This window comes from Taudactylus pleione, unplaced genomic scaffold (genome assembly GCF_031769625.1).
Source record: "Taudactylus pleione unplaced genomic scaffold, aTauple2 ptg000682l, whole genome shotgun sequence".
Taxonomy (NCBI): Eukaryota; Metazoa; Chordata; class Amphibia; order Anura; family Myobatrachidae; genus Taudactylus; species Taudactylus pleione.
The window spans coordinates 1,593,471-1,613,080 of NW_028285084.1; the positions used below are offsets into that span (position 1 = coordinate 1,593,471).

General features: G+C 48.1%; 1 protein-coding gene across 2 annotated transcripts in view; it reads left to right on the forward strand.

Annotated features, from left to right (window-relative positions):
• Window positions 1-605: 605 nt before the first annotated feature.
• TADA2A (transcriptional adaptor 2A) overlaps window positions 606-19,610 on the forward strand; it is a 142,330-nt gene continuing 123,325 nt past the window's right edge. For both annotated transcript variants that reach the window (XM_088455960.1, XM_088455961.1), the window contains exons 1-3: window positions 606-777; window positions 8,597-8,703; window positions 9,894-9,953. In XM_088455960.1, the coding sequence (XP_088312086.1) occupies window positions 753-777; window positions 8,597-8,703; window positions 9,894-9,953 (192 nt within the window). In that variant the 5' untranslated portion in view covers window positions 606-752. The remainder of the gene's footprint in view (window positions 778-8,596; window positions 8,704-9,893; window positions 9,954-19,610) is intronic.

Consider the following 19,610-nt stretch of genomic DNA (forward strand, 5'->3'; position numbering starts at 1 on the left):
TGCGTCGCTGCAGAGAAGGAGCCGGGCGCCCGCTGGTTATAAATATTACCAGTGGACGTCCGACTTGGAGCCTGCAGCGCCGGGCTGGAGGTCACTGGCACCGGGTACAGCGGCGCTCCCGGTGCACGTGCACCTCCAGCCCCCCCTAGTTGCGGCCCTGGCTATCATACACATATTTTTTATACATTTCTGTATCCATTCTCCGGATCTTTAGGATAGAGCCATTTGATGTGAAGTAAGCTGCATTGTGTCTTAAGTGGAGCGCCACAAATTCTTTATACGCTTTTTTTTTAGAAATGATGTTGTAATATGACCAGCCCAAAAAGTCCAAATGGGCTGAAGACCGGGATGAGAAAAGCCAAATTGGAAAAGAAGTTAAAATAATTTTATATTAACATGGGTGTTTTACAGTAATGTACAGCTTACTCTCTGCTTCATTATTTTCCTAAATCAGCTGGAACCCCGCGTTTGATTCTAACCTGCTTAATTAAACTTTGTGGTATACAGTATATTACATGTAAGGTAAGGTGTTTCTCAGTGTATGACTGTAACATGTAACACAAAACAATCCAAGGAGCCCCAGTCACAGCGTGACGTGCACAGACGCTCCTCTCACGCTTTCTTTCGACTATCTACTAGCCTTGCCTGGCTTTCCCATGGTTACTAGGGGATGATCTCCGTGTAGAAGATCATTGGCTGTGCTGCTGCGACGATAGGGTGGAGGCAGTGGCAGGAACCGAGCTCCGTGCAGCATGGACCGGCTGGCCCCCTATAGAGGTGGGGGGCAATTGAGGGAACAGATATAACAGACGTTTATTAGATGAGTAGTCTGTAGCCTGGGCGGGCTGGGAGCTGGGTACCTTGTGTTCGGGGAAATGACTAGAATGTTGGATGTCTCTTACATTGTGTTGCACACCGTAGAAAAGCTAATTACCAGCATTGCCCTGTACTATAGCTCCCTCTTGTCTGTGTGTCTGTGCTGGGTGCAGGAGACACCACAGCCTCGCCACGGCAGCCACCATTGTGCACATACTGAGCGGGTTCTCCGTTTATACGTGCATCAGTGTTGGCGTGCTTTGTCTGCACATTGCACAGTGAAATTGGAATGCCTAAGCATTTGAATACTAATGCTGGGTACACGCTGGCTGACATATCGGCCAATATATCGTGTGTGCATCGGCCAGTGTGTACAGGCGATATGTCTGTGAATGAAGTCGTTCACAGATATTTGGCCGTTATGTCAGCTTATCGTGCTGTGAGTGTGGGCAATCAGCTGACTGTACACTTGCTGCAGGGACCGCCAGTGACTGACATCAAAACTGGGTGGGCACATGTAAATGTCTGCCCAGTTTTGATGTCAAGTGTGACGCATCAGGCCAACGATTGGTAAGTGTGTATGCACTTAACAATTGTCAGGATGGCGAATGAGCCAGAAGGCCGATCCGTTGTCCTAGTGTTTGTAATCAATGTGTTTAGTTGGGTAATCTCTCACCCTTCTTTATTTCTTACATTGCTGACTTGATTTAAGGCTTAATATAGTATTTTTAAACTTTGGGTGTGTATTGAAAGATTGACAGTGTATAGATAGTCAATAGGTCGACAGGGTCAAATGGTCGTCTGCTAAATAGTTGATATGATCAAAAGGTAAACACAGAAAAGGTCTACACATTTTTTTTTTTTAACCCTAACTGTGCTGCCCTCATCCGCGGACCACAGTGTCCCGTGGGTGGGAAAAATAGCGATGCAGTGGTCACCACCGATGAAAATGCGCTCTGCATCTATTCACTGACGCAGGAGAACTTGGGGGCAGCTAGGCATGTCCGTAAGTGCTGGGCACGCCCCCAAGAGTGAAGGGAAGGGTGCGCATACCCCCCTTTTTTTTTCAGGGTCCACAGGGTTGACCTTGGGGTATAGCTGGATCTGGATCCATGGGTACCAAGCAGTTAAAGCTTTAGCTCCCAGGATGCACTGGGTCCATCCTCTTCTATACCCCGCCCCTGAGCCACAGGCACACCAGTTTTAGTTGGTGCCCGGTCTGAGTCGGGTCACCTTTATGCGCAGGGGTGCTGATTAACAGCCCCTAAGCTTTTATTTATTTGAGTGTACTAAATTTATTTTTTATTTTGGAACTCTTCAGAGCGGCAGTGTCGGACTGTCCATCGGACGTCCAAGTTGCCGCTCCTACACCCCTCCGGTGCCGCAACGCCAATACAGATCTGGGGATCATGGCGGGACCCCAGAGTCTGTGCTACCCGGGCTCTGGGGGATCCCTAGGCTGCTGCCGGATCTACGGGGAGCAGGTAAGGATCGCTCGCGTGTGTATCATGCTGTCTTTTGTCTCTGGGGACAGACCGGAGGTGCTGGCAGTGGCCGCGGGCCCCCCCTCCAGAGGCATACCCCGTGCGTCCACTAGACCACCAGGGATTACTGCTGCAAGTGGGAGCCGGGATCTTGGGGGTTAATAGCCGGCCAGGGGCGACAGCCTTCCCTGTTTAGCGGCTCCTCCCCTCAGCTCAGCGCGCCTTTCCGCACAGGTCTGGTGTCGCTGAGCTTTTCTCCAACGGCCACTCCTCCTCTGAGGCCTCTGGCAGCCATCTTTTTCTCTGAAGTAGCAGCGCTGACTCCCAGGCTGATTGTGGACCGGTCCCCCTGTGTACCTCTCCCCTGCAAAAGGACAGTGTTTACAGAACTATAGCCCTCCCAGACACTGAATCTGGGCAGGTCGATTGTAGTGTAAAGGTGCAGTGAGTATTACTTCTGCATTGTATGTGACTTTTGCTAGCCCTGACTGTCTGTGTCTTTTCCTAATAGCTGTTAGTCTTTGCCTGTCCCTTTCTCTCTCCTACAGCCCTAACAGGTGTGTGTGGGAAGGGTTGCTCTGAAACCTCATTTCTATAGATTCAAGTATTTGTGAGGTTTATCACATACAGTTGGTTGCTACACGGTGCCATATCTGTGGACCGGTGTGCTGAAAGCTTGTGGGTTTACCAGTGGTCCGCTTTTTGTACTCCCTCATTATCTGTGTGTGTATATAAATATATTTATATATATTTTGGGCCAATGTCTGACAATAACGTTGAGCGCTCCGTTGCTCCCACTCTGAACTCCTGCAAGCGCTGCACTGCAGGGGTGATTAAGTAGGATTTACCACAGGATGGGCTGTGTGTGAGGTGCTTTCAGTTCCCAGGCCCCTCAAACTCCCCAACGATGGGACAGGACCTCCTTGGGCTTTTTTTTTTGCCCCAGGTACTGGCCTCCATAGTGGATCGCCTGGCGGTCCCGGCAGTTCTCCCCCATATCGGGTTACCCCAAGCTGCTATTCTCCCATCGCAAGGTGTCCCATAATTATTGCGGTCTTCACCTGGACCTCAATCTGTTAATACCTACCCGGGTTTGCCACTATATGTGCAGCCTCCGGTGACTCAACAGTAGGTCATCCCTTGTCAGCCACCCTGTGTGGATGTATTTCCTAGTTCAATCTAGAGTTTGGCGGCTTCAACTTCAGCTTTTCAATCTATGCTGAGGAGTGATAAGCCCCAAAGGGCATCTAAGCACCCTGTGATGTCATCCCAGTGTACGCAGCTCTCAGACTCAGATTCCCCTGTCCGGGAGGTGGAAACCATGTCTCCTATAAATGTGCCAGCATTGACATAGTGGATGACGCCTCGGCCCCTAAATCCAAATTCCCAAATTTCAAACATGCAAAGGTGATTTCAGCTGTTTTTCCTCTAGCTGACCAGTTGACTGACCACATGGCGGAAGCCTGGCAGTCGCCTAGTAAGAAGTTCCAGCCGCAGAAATTTTTGGCGTTTAGTTACCTGTTTCTTTGCAAGAAGTGGGAATCCCCACCTGTGGTGGATTCTCATGTTACTCGCTTGATCAAGAGTGCTACGTTGCCTTTACCTTCCATCTCATCCCTAAAGGACTCCACGGACAGGAAAGTGGAGACTTGTTTGAAGTTAATCTATTCTCCCTCGGGGGCTGTGGCTCGTCTGTCTAAGGCTATCTCCTGGGTAGCTAAGGCCATTGAGAGCTGGGCCAATGTGCTTGAGGATAACCTTTCTAAGGAAGCTCCGGAGGTCCAGAAAGCTTTGGTGGGAGAGATGCCGCTACCTATATTGGCGAAGCGGCTTTGGATGCAAGTCTGCTGACTTCCAGAGTCTCGGCCACAGCTGTGTCTGCTTGCCGCTCTTTGTGGTTATGCTCTTCGAGGGCGGATGCTGATTCCAAGAAAGGCCTGGAGGTCTTGCCCTTCAATGGAGAGTTGTTGTTTGGTCTAGACTTTGACAAAATTGTTGACACCCTGTTAAAGTCTAAGTCTGCTTTTTCTGCCTTAAGCAGCTGCGCCTTCCAAGACGAGGGCCTCATTTCGGTCCTTTCGTACTCAGGGGAATTGAAGGGTCAGTCCTTCACCAGGCAAGCGGCCGCCAAGGCAGCCCCTAAGCCTAAGAAACAAGCTTGGAGTGCTAGGCGCCCTGCTTACAAGCCGGAGGATCAACCTTCTGCTTGGTGGGACGGGTCTCCCTCTGGGGGATTCCAGAGTGGGAGGCAGACTTCTTCAATTCGCCCAGTATTGGTGCAATACCACCACGGATGCTTGGGTACGAGAAGTGGTCTCTCAGGGGTACGTCCTATCCTTTCGTCCCAGGATCCCCTCCCAGTTTTTCTGCACAAGTCCTCCTTTGGACAAAGCCAAGGACTTGTAGATTCAGGAAGTCATAGTCATTGCTGAAAGCGGGGGTTATTGTTCCAGTCCCGCTTTCTCAGCGCGGGTTGGGCTACTACTCTACTCTGTTTCTGGTTCAGAAACCCAATGGGTCTCATCGGCCTATTCTCAATCTGAAGTCTTTGAACAAGTTCCTCAAAGTGCCCAAATTCAGGATGGAAACTTTGCGTTCCATCATTCTGGCTATGGAACCTGGGGACTACATGGTTTCCCTGGACATCCAGGACGCATGCCTTCATGTTTCCATAGCGCCTTCACACCAGCGGTTTCTGCGGTTTGCTATACGGCAGCACCACTTCCAGTTTCAGGCTCTACCCTTTGGTCTCTCCACGGCCCCAAGGGTTTTCACCAAAATAAATATCAGTCATGGCTGCCCATCTTCTGAGCAAGGGTATACGGCTTCTGCCGTATCTCGACGACATCCTGTTGCTGGCGAGCGGAGGTACTTCTACAACATCTACACCTAACGATCGCTTGTCTGCAAGCGCACGGGTGGCTGATAAATTGGAAAAAATCCTCCCTAATTCCCTCACAAAGGATGGTCCATTTGGGAGCACTTCTGGATTCTCAGCAGCAGAGGATTTTTCTGACTCCAGAAAAGAAATCCTCCTTGCAACTGCGGGTGCGCAGTTGCCCGAACAGTTGCAGAGAGTCTGTTCATTCGGCAGTGCGGGTTCTGGGGTCCATGGTGTCGGCATTCGACATATTGGAATATGCCCAGTTCCATTCCAGCCCCTGCAGGGGCTGATTCTATGCAAATGGAACGGGTTACCACACCGGATCAGGACTCAGATGCTGGTGTTGTCTCCGGAGGTGCGTCTCTATCTTGGTGGCTTCAGACATCTCATCTCACCGAAGGTCGCCCCTTTTGGATCCCGGACTGGGTTCTTCTGACAACAGATGCCAGTCTCCGGGGTTGGGGGGCAGTGACCGGTTCCCTCTCACTTCAGGACCGTTGGACAGCGGAAGAAGCAATTCTCCCGATCTACATTCTGGAACTTCGGGCCGTATACAGGGCCTTCCGGTTGTCAAGTCACGTTCTTCAAGGAAGAGCCGTGCAAGTTCAGTCTGACAACGCCACCACGGTGGCGTATGTCATCCATCAAAGGTGCAGTCGAGCAGCGATGACAGAGGTGTCACGCATCTTGCTTTGTGCGGAGTGCCACTTTCCAGCCATCTCGGCAGTGTTCTTTCCAGGAGTCCTCAATTGGGAGGCGAACTTCCTCAGCCATCACGACGTGCATCCCGGGGAATGGTCGCTTCACCAAGAGGTGTTTTAGCCCCTTGTGGAAAAATGAGGCCTGCCGTCAAAATCCAGGACAAGAGATCTCAAAGCTAGCTTAGTGGACGCTCTGTCAGTCAGATGGACCTTGCAGTTTGCGTATCTATCCCCTTCAATATCCCTACTTCCTCGGGTTCTAAGGAAATTCAGGCAGGACGGCAGCAAGCTTCTGCTGGTGGCTCCAGCTCTGCCCAGACGTCCTTGGTATTCAGACCTTCGGAGTTTCTCCATCGACACTCCGTTCCTTTGCCTCAACGTCTGGACCTGTTGTCTCAGGGTCCCTGCCTTTATCTGGACCTGGGTTGTCGCTCTTTGTCGGCGTGGCTCTTGAGACATCCATCTTAAGGTCCAAGGTCTTCTCTAGCTCGGTCATTGACACAATGCTTCGGGCGCATAAGCCTGTTTCTGCCAGGATTTACTACAGAGTGTGGCATACTTGTTTTCAGTGGTGTGACACAACAAATTATGATCCTCAAATGTTTCGTGTTTCTAGGATTTTGGCGTTCCTACTGTCTGGTATGGACTTCGGCTTATGCCTGGCTTATTTTAAGGTTCATGTCTCCGCACTATCTGTGTGGTTCCAGAGAAGGATAGCTCCATTGCCAGACGTCTGCACCTTTTTTCCTGGGTGCTCTCAGGATTTGTGCCCCCATTGGCTCCTTGGGAGTTGTCGGTGGTTATTAGGGGCCTCCGTTTGAACCTCTTGAGTCCATGGACCTCAAGTGATTGCCTACTAAGACCCTTTTTCTCCTGGCTATTGCTTCAGCCAGGAAAGTGTCAGAATTGTGGGCGCTTTCATGTCGTCCTCCCTTTCTGATATTTCACCAGGACAGGGCGGTGCTTCGCACTCGTCCTGGTTTTCTGCTTAAAGTGGTTTCATATTAATCAGGAAATTGTTGTGCCGTCCTTTTAGTCACCTGACCTTTCGGCTGCTGAGGCTTCCTTGGATGTGGTCTGTTCTGTCAGAAATTTTGTGGACTGGTTCTGTTCAGAAGTCTGATTCCTTGTTCATCATCTTTGTTTTTCACAAGAGGGGTTGGCCTGCCAACAAACAAACTTTGGCCCGTTGGCTTCGTTTAGTTATTTGTGAGGTTTATACACAGGAGGGTTTGCCTGTTCTTGACTCTCTTAAGGCTCATTCCACTCGGTCTGTGGGCAGCTCACCGTAGCCCCTCGGCTGTGCAGCTGTGTAAGGCGGCCGTGCAGACCTTTTCTAAGGTTCTATGCCTTTAACACCTTCACCTCTCAGGATGCTTCCTTTTGGCGCCGAATTCCTCTTTCGGGACAGGAGCGTCCCCACTCTTAGTTGGACTGCTTTGGGACATCCCCAAGGTCAACCCTGTGGACCCCCTATGGACCCTGAAGAAGAAAATGAGAGATATGGTAAGAACTTTCCTTTGTTATCTCTCTTTCTTCGAAGTCCACAGGGCGCCCGCCTTGACGCACCTGGCTTCATATGGGCTGTGTGGCTGGTCATTGGTTTTCCGTCTCCTTTTCTGTGAGTGTGGTTCTTGTGTGTTCCTTCTCTCTGTTGTTCCTCCTCCGGCCTCTGCTACTTCCCAACTGAGGTGCCTGTGGCTCGGGGTATAGAGGAGGATGGACCCAGTGCATCCTGGGAGCTAAAGCTTTAACTGCGTGGTGCCTGTGGATCCAGATCCAGCTATACCCCAAGGTCAACCCTGTGGACCCTATGGACTTCGAAGAAAGAGAGATAACAAAGGTAAGTTCTTACCATAGCTCTAGTTTTCTCATGGCCACGCCCTCATTCCATGTGCGCTCAGGAGCACCCCTTTCTAGGTCCGGTGCCCTGCGCCAGACCTAGAATGAGAATGAACACTACATGTCACAACTATCCTGTGAGACATCAGCGAAACCAATGACCATAGTCAGTATTGTGAGCAGTTTCAGACTGGTGCATGAAGAGCCCACCAGGGAATGCAGTGGTAGGTGCTCAAACATAATAGATGTGGCCAGCCACCACAGATGGACTTCTAGGGCAACTATTACAGAGAACTTAGCCTGCAAACAACAAATTACTGGGCAAAATGTACTAAGCTGTGGGTTCTAAACCACGGCAGATTGCCATCTGCAGATTTAAGGCCAAAACTGCCGTCAAAACATATTTTACAATAGAACAGAGCTGTCATATAGAAATCTGCCGTGAAACCGCCACCAAACCGCTGGGGTTTAGAACCCGCAGCTTAGTAAATTTTGCCCACTAACCCTAGTAGAGTAACCATGCGTAATTAGAATGCACAGTCTGGAACCTCAACCGTAGAGGGTCCCCAACTGGAATTTACCCTGTGCACATGTGGGCCTGTCCGACCTTGATCGTGAGGTAATTTTACCTTATTAGGTGTAGATGGTAAGCACTTATGGCAGATACAGTGGTGTTGGTAACATGTATGTAATTGTGCTAAGAAAAAAAATTAAAGCTAAAATAGCGTATTTATGCCCATATGATGATTCATACACCTCTCATGATGTGAACAGCTCTTCCTCAAGAACATATGCAGGATGCCCGGTTTACATCAGGCATTTTACAAAAATGTTCCTACATCTTGTTTATTTTTTTCATCCCACTACAGGTGATGCATTTGATAAACCTCCTTGCCGGGGCTGTTCTTCTTATCTAATGGAGCCATATATTAAATGTGCAGATTGTGGACCTCCAGAAATTCTACTTTGCTTACAGGTATATTAAATATTTAATACTAATTGAACATCAGCTATTTTTTCCCTTTAAATGTATTTTACAGTACTTGGTTAATTGTGTGTGAAACTTCTAAACAATTTTTGTTTGTCTTTGAATCTGCTAGGACCAGGTTGTTTTTAGTTCATATTCCTGTGAATAGCACTTGGGGGGCTATACACAGGAATATGATTTAATCCTTCCAGACGCAGGGTTAACATCTGATAAGTGTTGGATTTATTATTGCATCATGGCTTGCTTTTTATTGAGGGCACATTAAATGGACTTTTAATGCATTATATTGGAGTGCTGGTTACTTTCTTCATCTGGAACCCTTGAGTGGATACCCCGAGGATGATGTCTATAATATTGTTTTAAACTTGCACCCATCATTGAGTCACTGGGTGTGTGCAAATCTTTATTTTATCTATAGTGTGTGTGTATATGTGTGAAAAAAAATATATATATTTATAATTTTTTATTTTTTTATTTTATGCAGTACTGTGCAACAGTTTTTGGCAGGTGTGGAAAAAATGCTGCAAAGTAAGAATGCTTTCGAAAATATAAGTGTTCATATTTAGTCAATTAACAAAATGCAAAATAAATGTAGAGAAATCTAAATCAAATCAATATTTGGTGTGATCACCCTTTGCCTTCAAAACAGCATCAATTCTTCAGTTCTTCTAGGTACTCTTGCACAGTTTTTTAAGGAACTCAGCAGGAAGGGTATTCCAAACATCTAGCTCAAATCCTTCGGTCTCTTCACGTAATCCCAGTCAGACTCGATGATGTTGAGATTAGGGCTCTGTGGGGTCCATATCATCACTTCCAGGACTCCTTGTTCTTCTTTACGCTGAAGATAGTTCTTAATGACATTAGCTGTATGTTTGGGTAGTTGTCCTGCTACAGAATAAATTTCTAGCTAGTCAGATGCCTCCTTGATGGTATTGCATGATGGAAAAGTACCTACCTGTATTTCTCAGCATTGAGGACACCACTAATCCTGACTAAATCCCCAACTCTATTTGCTAAAATGCAGCCCCAAACTTGCAAGGAACCTCCACCATGCTCCACTGATGCCTGCAGACACTTATTATTGTACCGCTCTTGTTCTGTAGCTGATCTTGTTTTGATGTTATGTATTTTATCAATGACATTGTAAACGGACAATTTTTATTCTTTTTTTTTTTCAGTGTTTCTCAAGAGGATTTGAGTATAAGAAACACCAGAGTGATCACAATTATGAGATCATGGTAATTATTACCATTCATTTCTTCATATTTTTTTTTTTTTTCTTTTTATAAACAAGACAGTCCTAAAAATCCACCCTCCTTTTTATTTTATACTTTTTTAGCCTACAGTTGTTTATTGAAAATGTAATAAGTGTTCAGACAACAATACTGATGCCACAACAAAATGCATACAAGCATTTCTTCCGTTGAGTATAAAACTGGCTATACACCAGACCAGCTTTTCCTACAACCATCCAACTAGTTGGTTGGTTGGAATGAAAATCTGGTAATGCATGGGAGCAATTGACAATCAGCATTTTGCTCTGTAAAACCAGAAAACATGAAAAAGATCATTCAGGCAAGTTGGTTAAATCTGTTTGATTTAAAAAACTTGTCTGAACAACAGCTTTCGTCCGTTTTCCGGTGTTTGGCAGCAAGTGCCTGATTGCATTACCCGTTTTTCATTCCAACCAACCAACTAGTTGGAGGAAAGCTGGTCTGGTGTATGGCCAGCTTTAGACTTTGGGGCATATTCAGTTAGCGGTTATTCCTAGCGCGTGAGTCCCTGCGGTCGGACTTTACCTCACAGCTCATGGAGGTGTGAGGTAAAAAACACCAAAACCTATTGATTCTGCAGTTTACATATGTGTTTCTGCGCGTGTGGGCTGATTTTTTGGTGCGGGAAAAAGGCTATTTTATTTCATATCTTTTCCCAGCTCCACGGTGATTTTGGCCTGCAATTAGTCGCGGGGCGAACCCCGCTGCTTATTGAATACCTACCTTTGACTTCAGCTTGACATGAATTCAGTCATCTTTTTAGCATGTTCATTACACTTTTCTCCTTCATCCCACTGGGGTATAGATGCGTGATGAGTGGAGCCTGGCACTTTTAGAATTGTAGTTTGCTTTTCCTCCTCTATACCCCGCAAGCATCAGTTTTAGATTAGTGCCCGAGGAAGCCGAGTGCTAATTAGTGCTGTCTCCAGCCTTTTACTTTTTATTTCATTTTATTTGAGCTCTCAAGGCTTCAACAGGCAAACTGCAAGCTGTGGCAGTCTGCCTGCTCCATCTGAGCCCCTGGAGGGACAGCCACAGCTTCCTGCGGCTAGTGACCGGTATCCCTGGTCACTTGTTATCAGATGCTGTGTGCCTACTGCGCACCAGATGGCTAAGCAGCGGTAGGTATGCCCATTCCCCTTGATTAGCTAGGGGAATGACTATTTGCCTTATAAGACACGGTTGCCCCCAGCCCACTAAGGTACAGTGCACCTAGGACATAGTGCCCCCAGCAGTTAGGATGCGCACTCGGCACTAAACTATAGGGCCCTATTGTAACAGAGACCAGGCATTAAAGAGCTGGTAATACCGCATCTCAACATGCTGCTCAATTAACTAGATTTGTGGGTGCCGGACTGGGGGCGAAGCTTAGTGGCCATGCGATGTCCACATTGCACTCCCGCTCCGATGACTGCGGGAGAGGGGGGGGGTTGTTTTCCACTGCTGCTGGATGCCCTCAAGTCTAACTGCCGTTCTGACAGCTCCCACGGGGGCTTGGACTCTGCCTCCCCTGCTCCGGTGGTGCTGGTTTAGGACACCATCAGGTTCCTGCACTGCGTGCCCTTAGGTACCGGGCATCTGCAGGCTTACTGGTTGCTGACTAATTACTCCCCCCTCTCTCAGGTAGTGGGGAGCTGAGTCAGGTTCCTGTCTGAGTACATATAATGCATGCAGCAGCGTTACCATGTGCTTAGATTTGTATCAGCATAATCCTGTACTCAAAGGCATGCAGCAGCAGTACTCATGTTATTGTGTAGGGATGCAGGAGCCTTTTTAGCTTAACACAGTTTTGCTGCCATGGAGAATGCTTGTTTGTGCAATCTAAAGTAGCAGGTAATATGTTATCTTGGGTAGTTTGCCTACTATATATATTGGGTCCATTCTGACAATAAATTGACCCTATTGAAAACCTCCTGCTTATTTTTCAGAAGGGAACTGTTCAATAGTCAGCTTTGCTCATACTGTATAACAGTATAGGACCTCTACTACGGTAACCTTGTACTTTACAAATACTGGAATGACATGCATGCGATAGCTACTATGCTACCTTATAATGCCTGTTCAAAGCAGTAAGCGAATAGCCCCTATTATAGTATAGTGGGCTAATGCATGTCTATGGTGACACAACGGTCTTGGGTTCAATTTCCACCATGGCTCTAACTGTGTGACGTTTGCATATTCTCCCTGTGCTTGAGTGTGTTTTAAAAGAATAGTATCCCTAAGGTGGGATCTAAAATTAAGATATATTGTAAGTGTTTGTTCCTCCATCTCCAGCTGACTGTGGACTGCCTGCAAACACACGGCTGGATCATCAATTGAGAATCGTCCTCCCTATCTCAAACACAGCGGATGATACATCTGGGGGCACTCCTAGATTCCCGAATACAGAGGAGCTTTCTGCCAGCAGACAAGATTTGGACACTACACTTGCGCGTGCGCAGTTTGCTCCACAATCTGAGGGTATCCATTCACTCGGTAACGCAGGTCCTGGGGTCCATGGTATCCACCTTCGATATGGTGGAATACGTCCAGTTCCACTCCAGGCCCCTTCAACAACTGATTCTCTCCCAGTGGAACGGGCAGTATCATCCGATGTTCCTCCTCTCTCCGGAGGTTCGGCTTTCCCTCTCATGGTAGCCACAGACGTCCCATCTGGACAAGGGTTGCCCCTTCTGGATTCCAAATTGGAAACTTCTCACGACAGATTGCAGCCTTCGCGGATGGGGCGCGGTAATCGGTCATCATGCCTTTCAGGGGCGGTGGACAACCCAGGAAAGTCGCCTGCCCATAAACACTCTGGAGCTTCGAGCAGTGTACAGAGCACTCACTCTGGCACAAGACCTCCTCTGGGGCAGGCCCGACAAGATCCAGTCCGACAATGCGACTGCAGATGCCTACCTCTACCATCAGGGAGGCACACTAAGTCAGGCAGCCATGCCGGCAGTGGCAAACATCCTGGTCTGGACCAAATGTCATCTCTCGGCAGTGTTCATCCCCAGTGTCCTCAACTGGGAGACAGACTTCCTAAGCCGTCAGGACATACATGCCGGAGAGTGGGCTCTCCACCCAGATGTCTTTCAACTCTTTGTAGGCAACCACAAGGTCCCCAGGTATGGGGTAAGGATCAGAGACCCCTCAGCCTCCATTGTGGACACTGGCAGATGGGACTTCAATCTCGCATACCTCTTTTCTCTGATCTCCCTCCTTCCAAAGGTTCTCCGAAAGTTCAAGCAAGAAGGTGGTAGGGTGATACTAATAGCTCCAGCTTGCCCAGGCGACATTGGTTCACAGACCTACGGAGTCTCTCCATAGACACTCCTTTTCCACTTCCTCTACGTCATTATCTACTAGCACAGGGTCCTTGCCAGCACCCGGAACTACCTCGTCTGTCTTTAATGGTGTGGCTCTTGAGTCATCCCTCCTTAAAGGCCAATGGTTTCTCTCGCTCTGTGGTCTAGATGATGTTCAGGGCACGTAAGCCTGCCTCAGCCCTCATCTATTACAGAGTTTGGCACTCTTCCTTCTAATGGTTCTCCTCAGAGGCTATGACCCTACAGTTTTTAGGGTCTTCCAGGTGCTTGCCTTTCTCTAAGCTGGGTTAGACCTCGGCCTCCGCCTGGCATCCCTTTTAGAGTTCAGGTTTCTGCTTTGTCTGTCTGATTCCAGCGAAGGATTGCTCCCCTGCCTGATGTCAGAACATTCTTGCAGGGTGTTCTTCGCCTTCAACCTCATTTTGTCCCTCAGGTGGCTCTGTGGAAGAAGTAATTAAGATTTATGGTAGACTTACCTTTGTTAACTCTATTACTTCGAAGTCCATAGGATCCCCAGGACGCCCGCCCTGACGCACCTGGCCTCATTGGGTATTTTTTCTCTTGATCACTGATTCCATCATCTTCTGGAAGAGTATTTCTTGAGAGTAATGATCTTCCTTCTCCTCTTTCCTGCTCCTGCCTTGGGCTTGTTTACAAAATGTCTGCTTATGGTTGGGGGCAGGGTATATGTGGAGCTGGCCCGGGGCATCCTGGGAGCTAAAGCTTTAACTGTTTGGTGCTTGGATCCTATGGACTTCGAAGAAATAGAGTTAACAAAGGTAAGTCTACCGTACCTCTTAATTTTCACCTCCCCAATACTATGTTTTATAGGTATTTGCAACTCCGTCATTGTCTCTGTGCACAGTGGTAGGGAAGTTCTCCTCATATTTCAGTATCTCCTGATTGTACTTTTGTTGACCTTTCTCTCTTATTGTAAATGCACCTGTCAACTCTACTCTTCTTTACTACATGAGTGTCGTGGGGGACTGAAGGCCAACTTAGGAGGCTGGTTTGTGGCCCCTGTTAGACGATGACTGGACTTTTATTTTGAGCTCTCCCTGGAAGGGGATATTTCCAAATACAGCTTTTACATTGTACATAGAGTAAATTTAACCCTTGTGAAGCTGGGCCATATGACTTCTACCTCTTGTCCCAAATGTGGTGCATAAGAAGTGAATTTCTGGCACTGCTTGTGGCCTTCACCCGTGATAACTGCATTTTGGTCTCAGGTTGTTCACTGTGTGAGTACAACTTGGATTCGAACCCATCTGCACTTGTATATTTGGTCTCTGAATTAAGGATGTATTGAATAAATACTCTGAATTGTATGTTTACAACCTTTTAGTTTTGGCCAGAGTTTGCATAGCTAGAGTGGATGGCTTCTCAAGCTTCTACCTTTCCATAATGGCTTGGCTGGGCACTCATGAACACTTTGTTTACTGAGTAAATGTTCATTAGTGTTTGATAAGGTTTAGTCCTCTTGGCAAGCTTCTCAATATGCTCTGGAGTGGGAGCGCTCCTCTGTCTAGGGGATGTCTCGTGGGTGCCTGTGCTTGCTCAGGCAATTTATTTTGTTTTACTATTATTACAGTTGTTCTTTGGGATGCTTTGTAATATTTATATATATTTGTCTTTTTATCCAGTACCTGTAATGTGTACTTTTGATATCTCTGTTCCTTGTTCTTAATGCATTGCCTCGCAGTATTGCTCTTTCTTGTGTTTTCTTTAAAGTCTTTATTATTTACTGTGTTTTCACTGATCGTGCGGAACAAAAAAAATTTGTGGGTGGGTCCCAGGGACCCCTCACCTTAAAAAATTGGTGTCTTACTTCATTTTTTGGGGGGTCCCATCACATATTATGGGTGGTGAGGGCAGTCAGCGTTTGGGACAGTGTTGGGCGCAGGTAGCAGTTGAGGTAGATAATGTTAAGAGGAAGCACCAGACAGCCACCCGCTAAACCCGCAGCACCAAACCTCGACCCACTACCCGCTGTGACCTACTGGAATCCCTCTGTTAGTCCAGCCACGCCAGAGAACACCATCTTTTGCAGCTTCCCTCACACTGTAGTACATCGGGTGCAGGGGCTGTCTTCACGCTGGGTCAGGGAGCCGCATCATATCCTTGTAGCCAGAGGAGTAGCGTGAAGGCATGGCACCCGGAGCAGGTGGGTCCTACATCCCCTTACCTTCTACAGTATCTACCTATCTAACTCTGGGACTACTGTCTCTGTGGTTAGCTACAGCTTGAAACAGCAACCAATGCCCATCCATGAGTTTAGTAGCACTCCCTTTATGCTGGCATATTCTCTTATGGTTATCTCCCAAAATGGATTACTGTAGTTTTTACTGTGTCCTCTTTTTTTCATAAGACAAACTTTGCTATAATGCCAGTTTGGCACTGTACGTTAAGATAGAAGTATTAAGAGAGAGCAATGTAAAAGTAACCAAGGTTCAATCTTACAATTGTGTATTACAGCTGCAGATCAGCTTTGCGCTGAGGTACAGTGCATGTCAGCGATGCACCCCAGCATAGAGCCTTATAGCCATAACCCTGGTGTCAATGACAACAGCAGCCAGAGCTTTCAGTAAACTGGCCAGGAACTGCTACTTTCACAGCAATAGGATGACCATGAACTGCATCACAGTTATCATAATGGTACCTCATCAGTGTAGGGAAGTCCTGGAAGCTATGATTACCCACATTTGTCAGCATTGATTAATATACTGTAGCTCCTGCCTACTTGTAATACCGTAGGGGGAAAAGCGAGAGAGACAAGAGGAGCAGGAAGGGGATGGATTGCTCAACCTGACTGTCCGTGGCTCAAGACAGTAGTGAAGCTTCTGACAGGGTGCATGCCAAGCAGAGAGAAGCTTTGCTGTGAGATGGGCGAGTTCATGACACTGTGCTGTAAGGCTGTGCATGCAATATTGAGGCTACAATGATCCGCTGGTCTGAGATGTGTTGTGAACGGGGCCGCTCCCATCGGCGCCCCTATCCATTCTTCTCGATTCTGCACAGTCCCCAACAACTTATCTCCCTGGCAGTACCTTCTGACAGTGTCAAGGCTCGGAGCAGGAGCTACGCTTATGCCTGTAGTGCCGCTGCATGGCTCCAGGCTTTTTATAGCCTGCAGCCGAGCCAGGATACAGTGTTAATTGACAGTCGGGGATTGGCTGCAGCGGAGCGCGTCCGCAGGAAAAGTGAGTCCCTGGTCCTACAAAATCAAGTAAAATACACACTACAGCGCGTATTTGCGATCACTGTTTTTTAATTTTGTTTGTGTGTAAACTTTTCTGGAGGAAAAGATGGATGGCCACTGAGGTGCAGTGGTGGGGCTAAGTCTCAAACGTTCTAAGGTGGGTCAGCCAGCAAAGGATCAGGAAAGTTCTGTAACTGTTCCTGAAAGTCTTGGTTGTTCCTAATGTGAAGATTTAGGACTTTGAATGTTATGATGAATCTTCCAGTCTTCTTTACCTTTCTGAACACTATTTCATGTTGAAGGAGAGGGAGGTATTCTCAATTTTAGACTGCATGGGTAGGTTGTGCTCTTTTCTTGGTCTTTATAATCATATTGGTGCCCAGGTATACCTGATTCTCAGTCATCAGTAGGTGCTGGGCTCTGCTGAAAAAAGTATTTAGACCGGGATGTAGTCATAATGTCGACGTTCATAATGACAAGCAGAATATTGACATGATTACAATGTTGACATCTGAAATGTCGACAACTTGCACAGACCAACAGAGGAGGGTTAGGGTTTAAGATTAATCATACTTGCACCAGACGCCACTCTGTATCTGCTGGAAGTCATCCTGATGTTGCCGTTGGAGCCGCTGTACCAGGTAAGTCACCACTAGACCACCAGGGACTTTCTGTCAACATAATCATGTTAACATTTTATCAGTTTTGACATGATGATTATTGACGTGGTCGACAACATTCAGTGCATCCGGAAAGTATTCACAGCGCTTCACTTTTTGTTATGTTACAGCCTTATTCCAAAATGGAATTAATTCATTTTTGTCCTCAAAATTCTACACACAATATAATGACAACATGTAAAAAGTTTTTTGAGATTTTTGCAAATTTAATAAAAAAACCCACTAAGAAATCACATGTATATAAGTATTCACAGCCATTGCGCAATACTTTGTTGATGCACCTTTGGCAGCAATTACAGCCTCAAGTCTTTTTGAATATGATGCCACAAGCTTGGCACACCTATCTTTGGGCAGTTTCACCCATTCCTCTTTGCAGCACCTCTCAATAATAAATAGCTAAAAAAAGACAAAACACACACACCGTGACAGTATAACTTTATTACACACACCTAGCCATTCACACATACTTACCTATACCAGATGAATCTGTCCCCTTCTCCAGTAGAATATCCTTAAAACATGGCACTGCAAAGAAGAATTCATACTCTCCTATATCCTGGCGCTGGTCTCCGCAGCATCTCCGCGACTTGTCAAAACAAAAAAAACGAGTTTACCCGATCCACGCAACAGCTATCAGTATGTGTGTTGCCACACATACTGATAGCTCCGAATGGCAGCTGCCGGGACTGAACGGGGCTTTGCAGTGCCATCAGCGGCCGCGCTGACTGTAGAGCGGCCGCTGATTGGCTCTGGCTACTGACAGTTCCCACATGGGTGAGTCACACCACATGAGAACTGTCAGTAGCCGGAGCCAGTCAGCGGCCGCTCTACAGTCAGCGCGGCCGCTGATTGGCTCTCGGGACTGCCAGCTCCGTGCATGTTCCGTCAGCTGGCATTCGGGAGCTATCAGTATTTGTGGCAACACACATAGTGATAGCTGTTGCGTGGATCGGGTAAACTCATTTTCTACTTCAGGGTCCATAAGGTATCCACAGGATACCTTGGGGTATATGTGTGACGTCAGTCATCGGGCACCAAAGAGTTAAGCTTTCAGCCTCCCAGGATGCACTAGGTCCCCCTCCTATACCCCGCCCCCGAGCCAAGGCATCTCAGTTTCGTTTGGTGCCCGGCCGTAGTCGGAGGCACCTGCTAGAGAGGGGCTTAGAAGAGCCCCTGAAGCTTTTTCTTCATGCAGCTGTGGCTGCACATCTGGATGAACAGCATGGACAGTCAGTCCTGACGTCCATGCTGTCTTCCCTACACCCCACCGGTACCAGAACGCCGGTACTGATCCGGGGATGCTAGTGGACATCTGGGGACACAGCTAGCGGTGACCCCAGATGTTCCGGACCATGGCCGGATTCAAGGGGGACAGAGGTAAGCAGCGGGGTCCCGCGGGGGGTCCCCGCTGATCACATGGTCCTAAGTCCCCAGGCAGGGGGCTCCCTGGGGACTGGCTGCAGCGTGGAGCCAGGCGACCAACCTGCGCTTCCACTACCCCCTGGGACAGCGGACCTCAGCAGAGCGGTAGCGCTGTGGTGTCCCAGGGGTTAAATGCATGCCAGGGGAGCGCGCCTTCCCTGTCTCACAGCTGGCGCCTCCCCCGCTGCACACAGCCCTCTCTGCACTGTGCTGACTGGCCGTGTGTCAGCGCTCCTCCCCCAGGCCAGCCTTCTCTCTGCTCCTCGGTGGCCATCTTTTCTGAAGCATGGTGAACGCTGCTGGAAGCCTGCATTGGAAGCATCGTGGTCTGGGTCCCCCCGCATACCTCTCCTCCGCTGTGGTCAGGTCTGTGTATGCAGCGCTGTGTCCTACCAGGCCCTGTGTCTGTGTAGTTGAGTGATCAGCGCTGTTAGTGCAGGAATTGTTATTTCTCTGCATTGTATGTGACTGTGCTAGCGCTGCTGCCTGTAACTTTTTTTCTAAACTGTCAGCTTTATACTGTCCCTGTTTTTTCTGCTAAACCCTTGCGGTGCGGTGCTGCAGGGTGGTCTCTCGCCTCTTAAATATATAATTGGTGAGAGGGGTCACATACGTGGTGCCATCATGTCTGAAAGTGATTTTCCCCTCCGGCTACAGTGTACTACGTGTAAAGTACCGTTAGCGGAGGGGGAGGGTAGCGGCAGTGTTTGTCTATGGCGCGGCCTCTTACGGTTACTGCACCGGTACAGGAGCCGCCCTGGGCGTGTTTCGCTCAAGCGCTTACAGCCTTAGTGGGCCAGTTAGCTCCGCAGCCCGTGTTTACACCGATGGGTTTGTCCCAGCAGTCAGTGGTGTCGTCACCCATGCAGGGTTTCCCACGACAATTGGTGGTACCCCACAGTCTCCCTATTTCCCAGCTCCCGGTTTCTCAGGAACCAGCGTGGGTTAACTCCCTGACGAGTTCTGTACAGCACTTGTCGGATGTGTTGCAAGGGGAGTCTGTGATGCG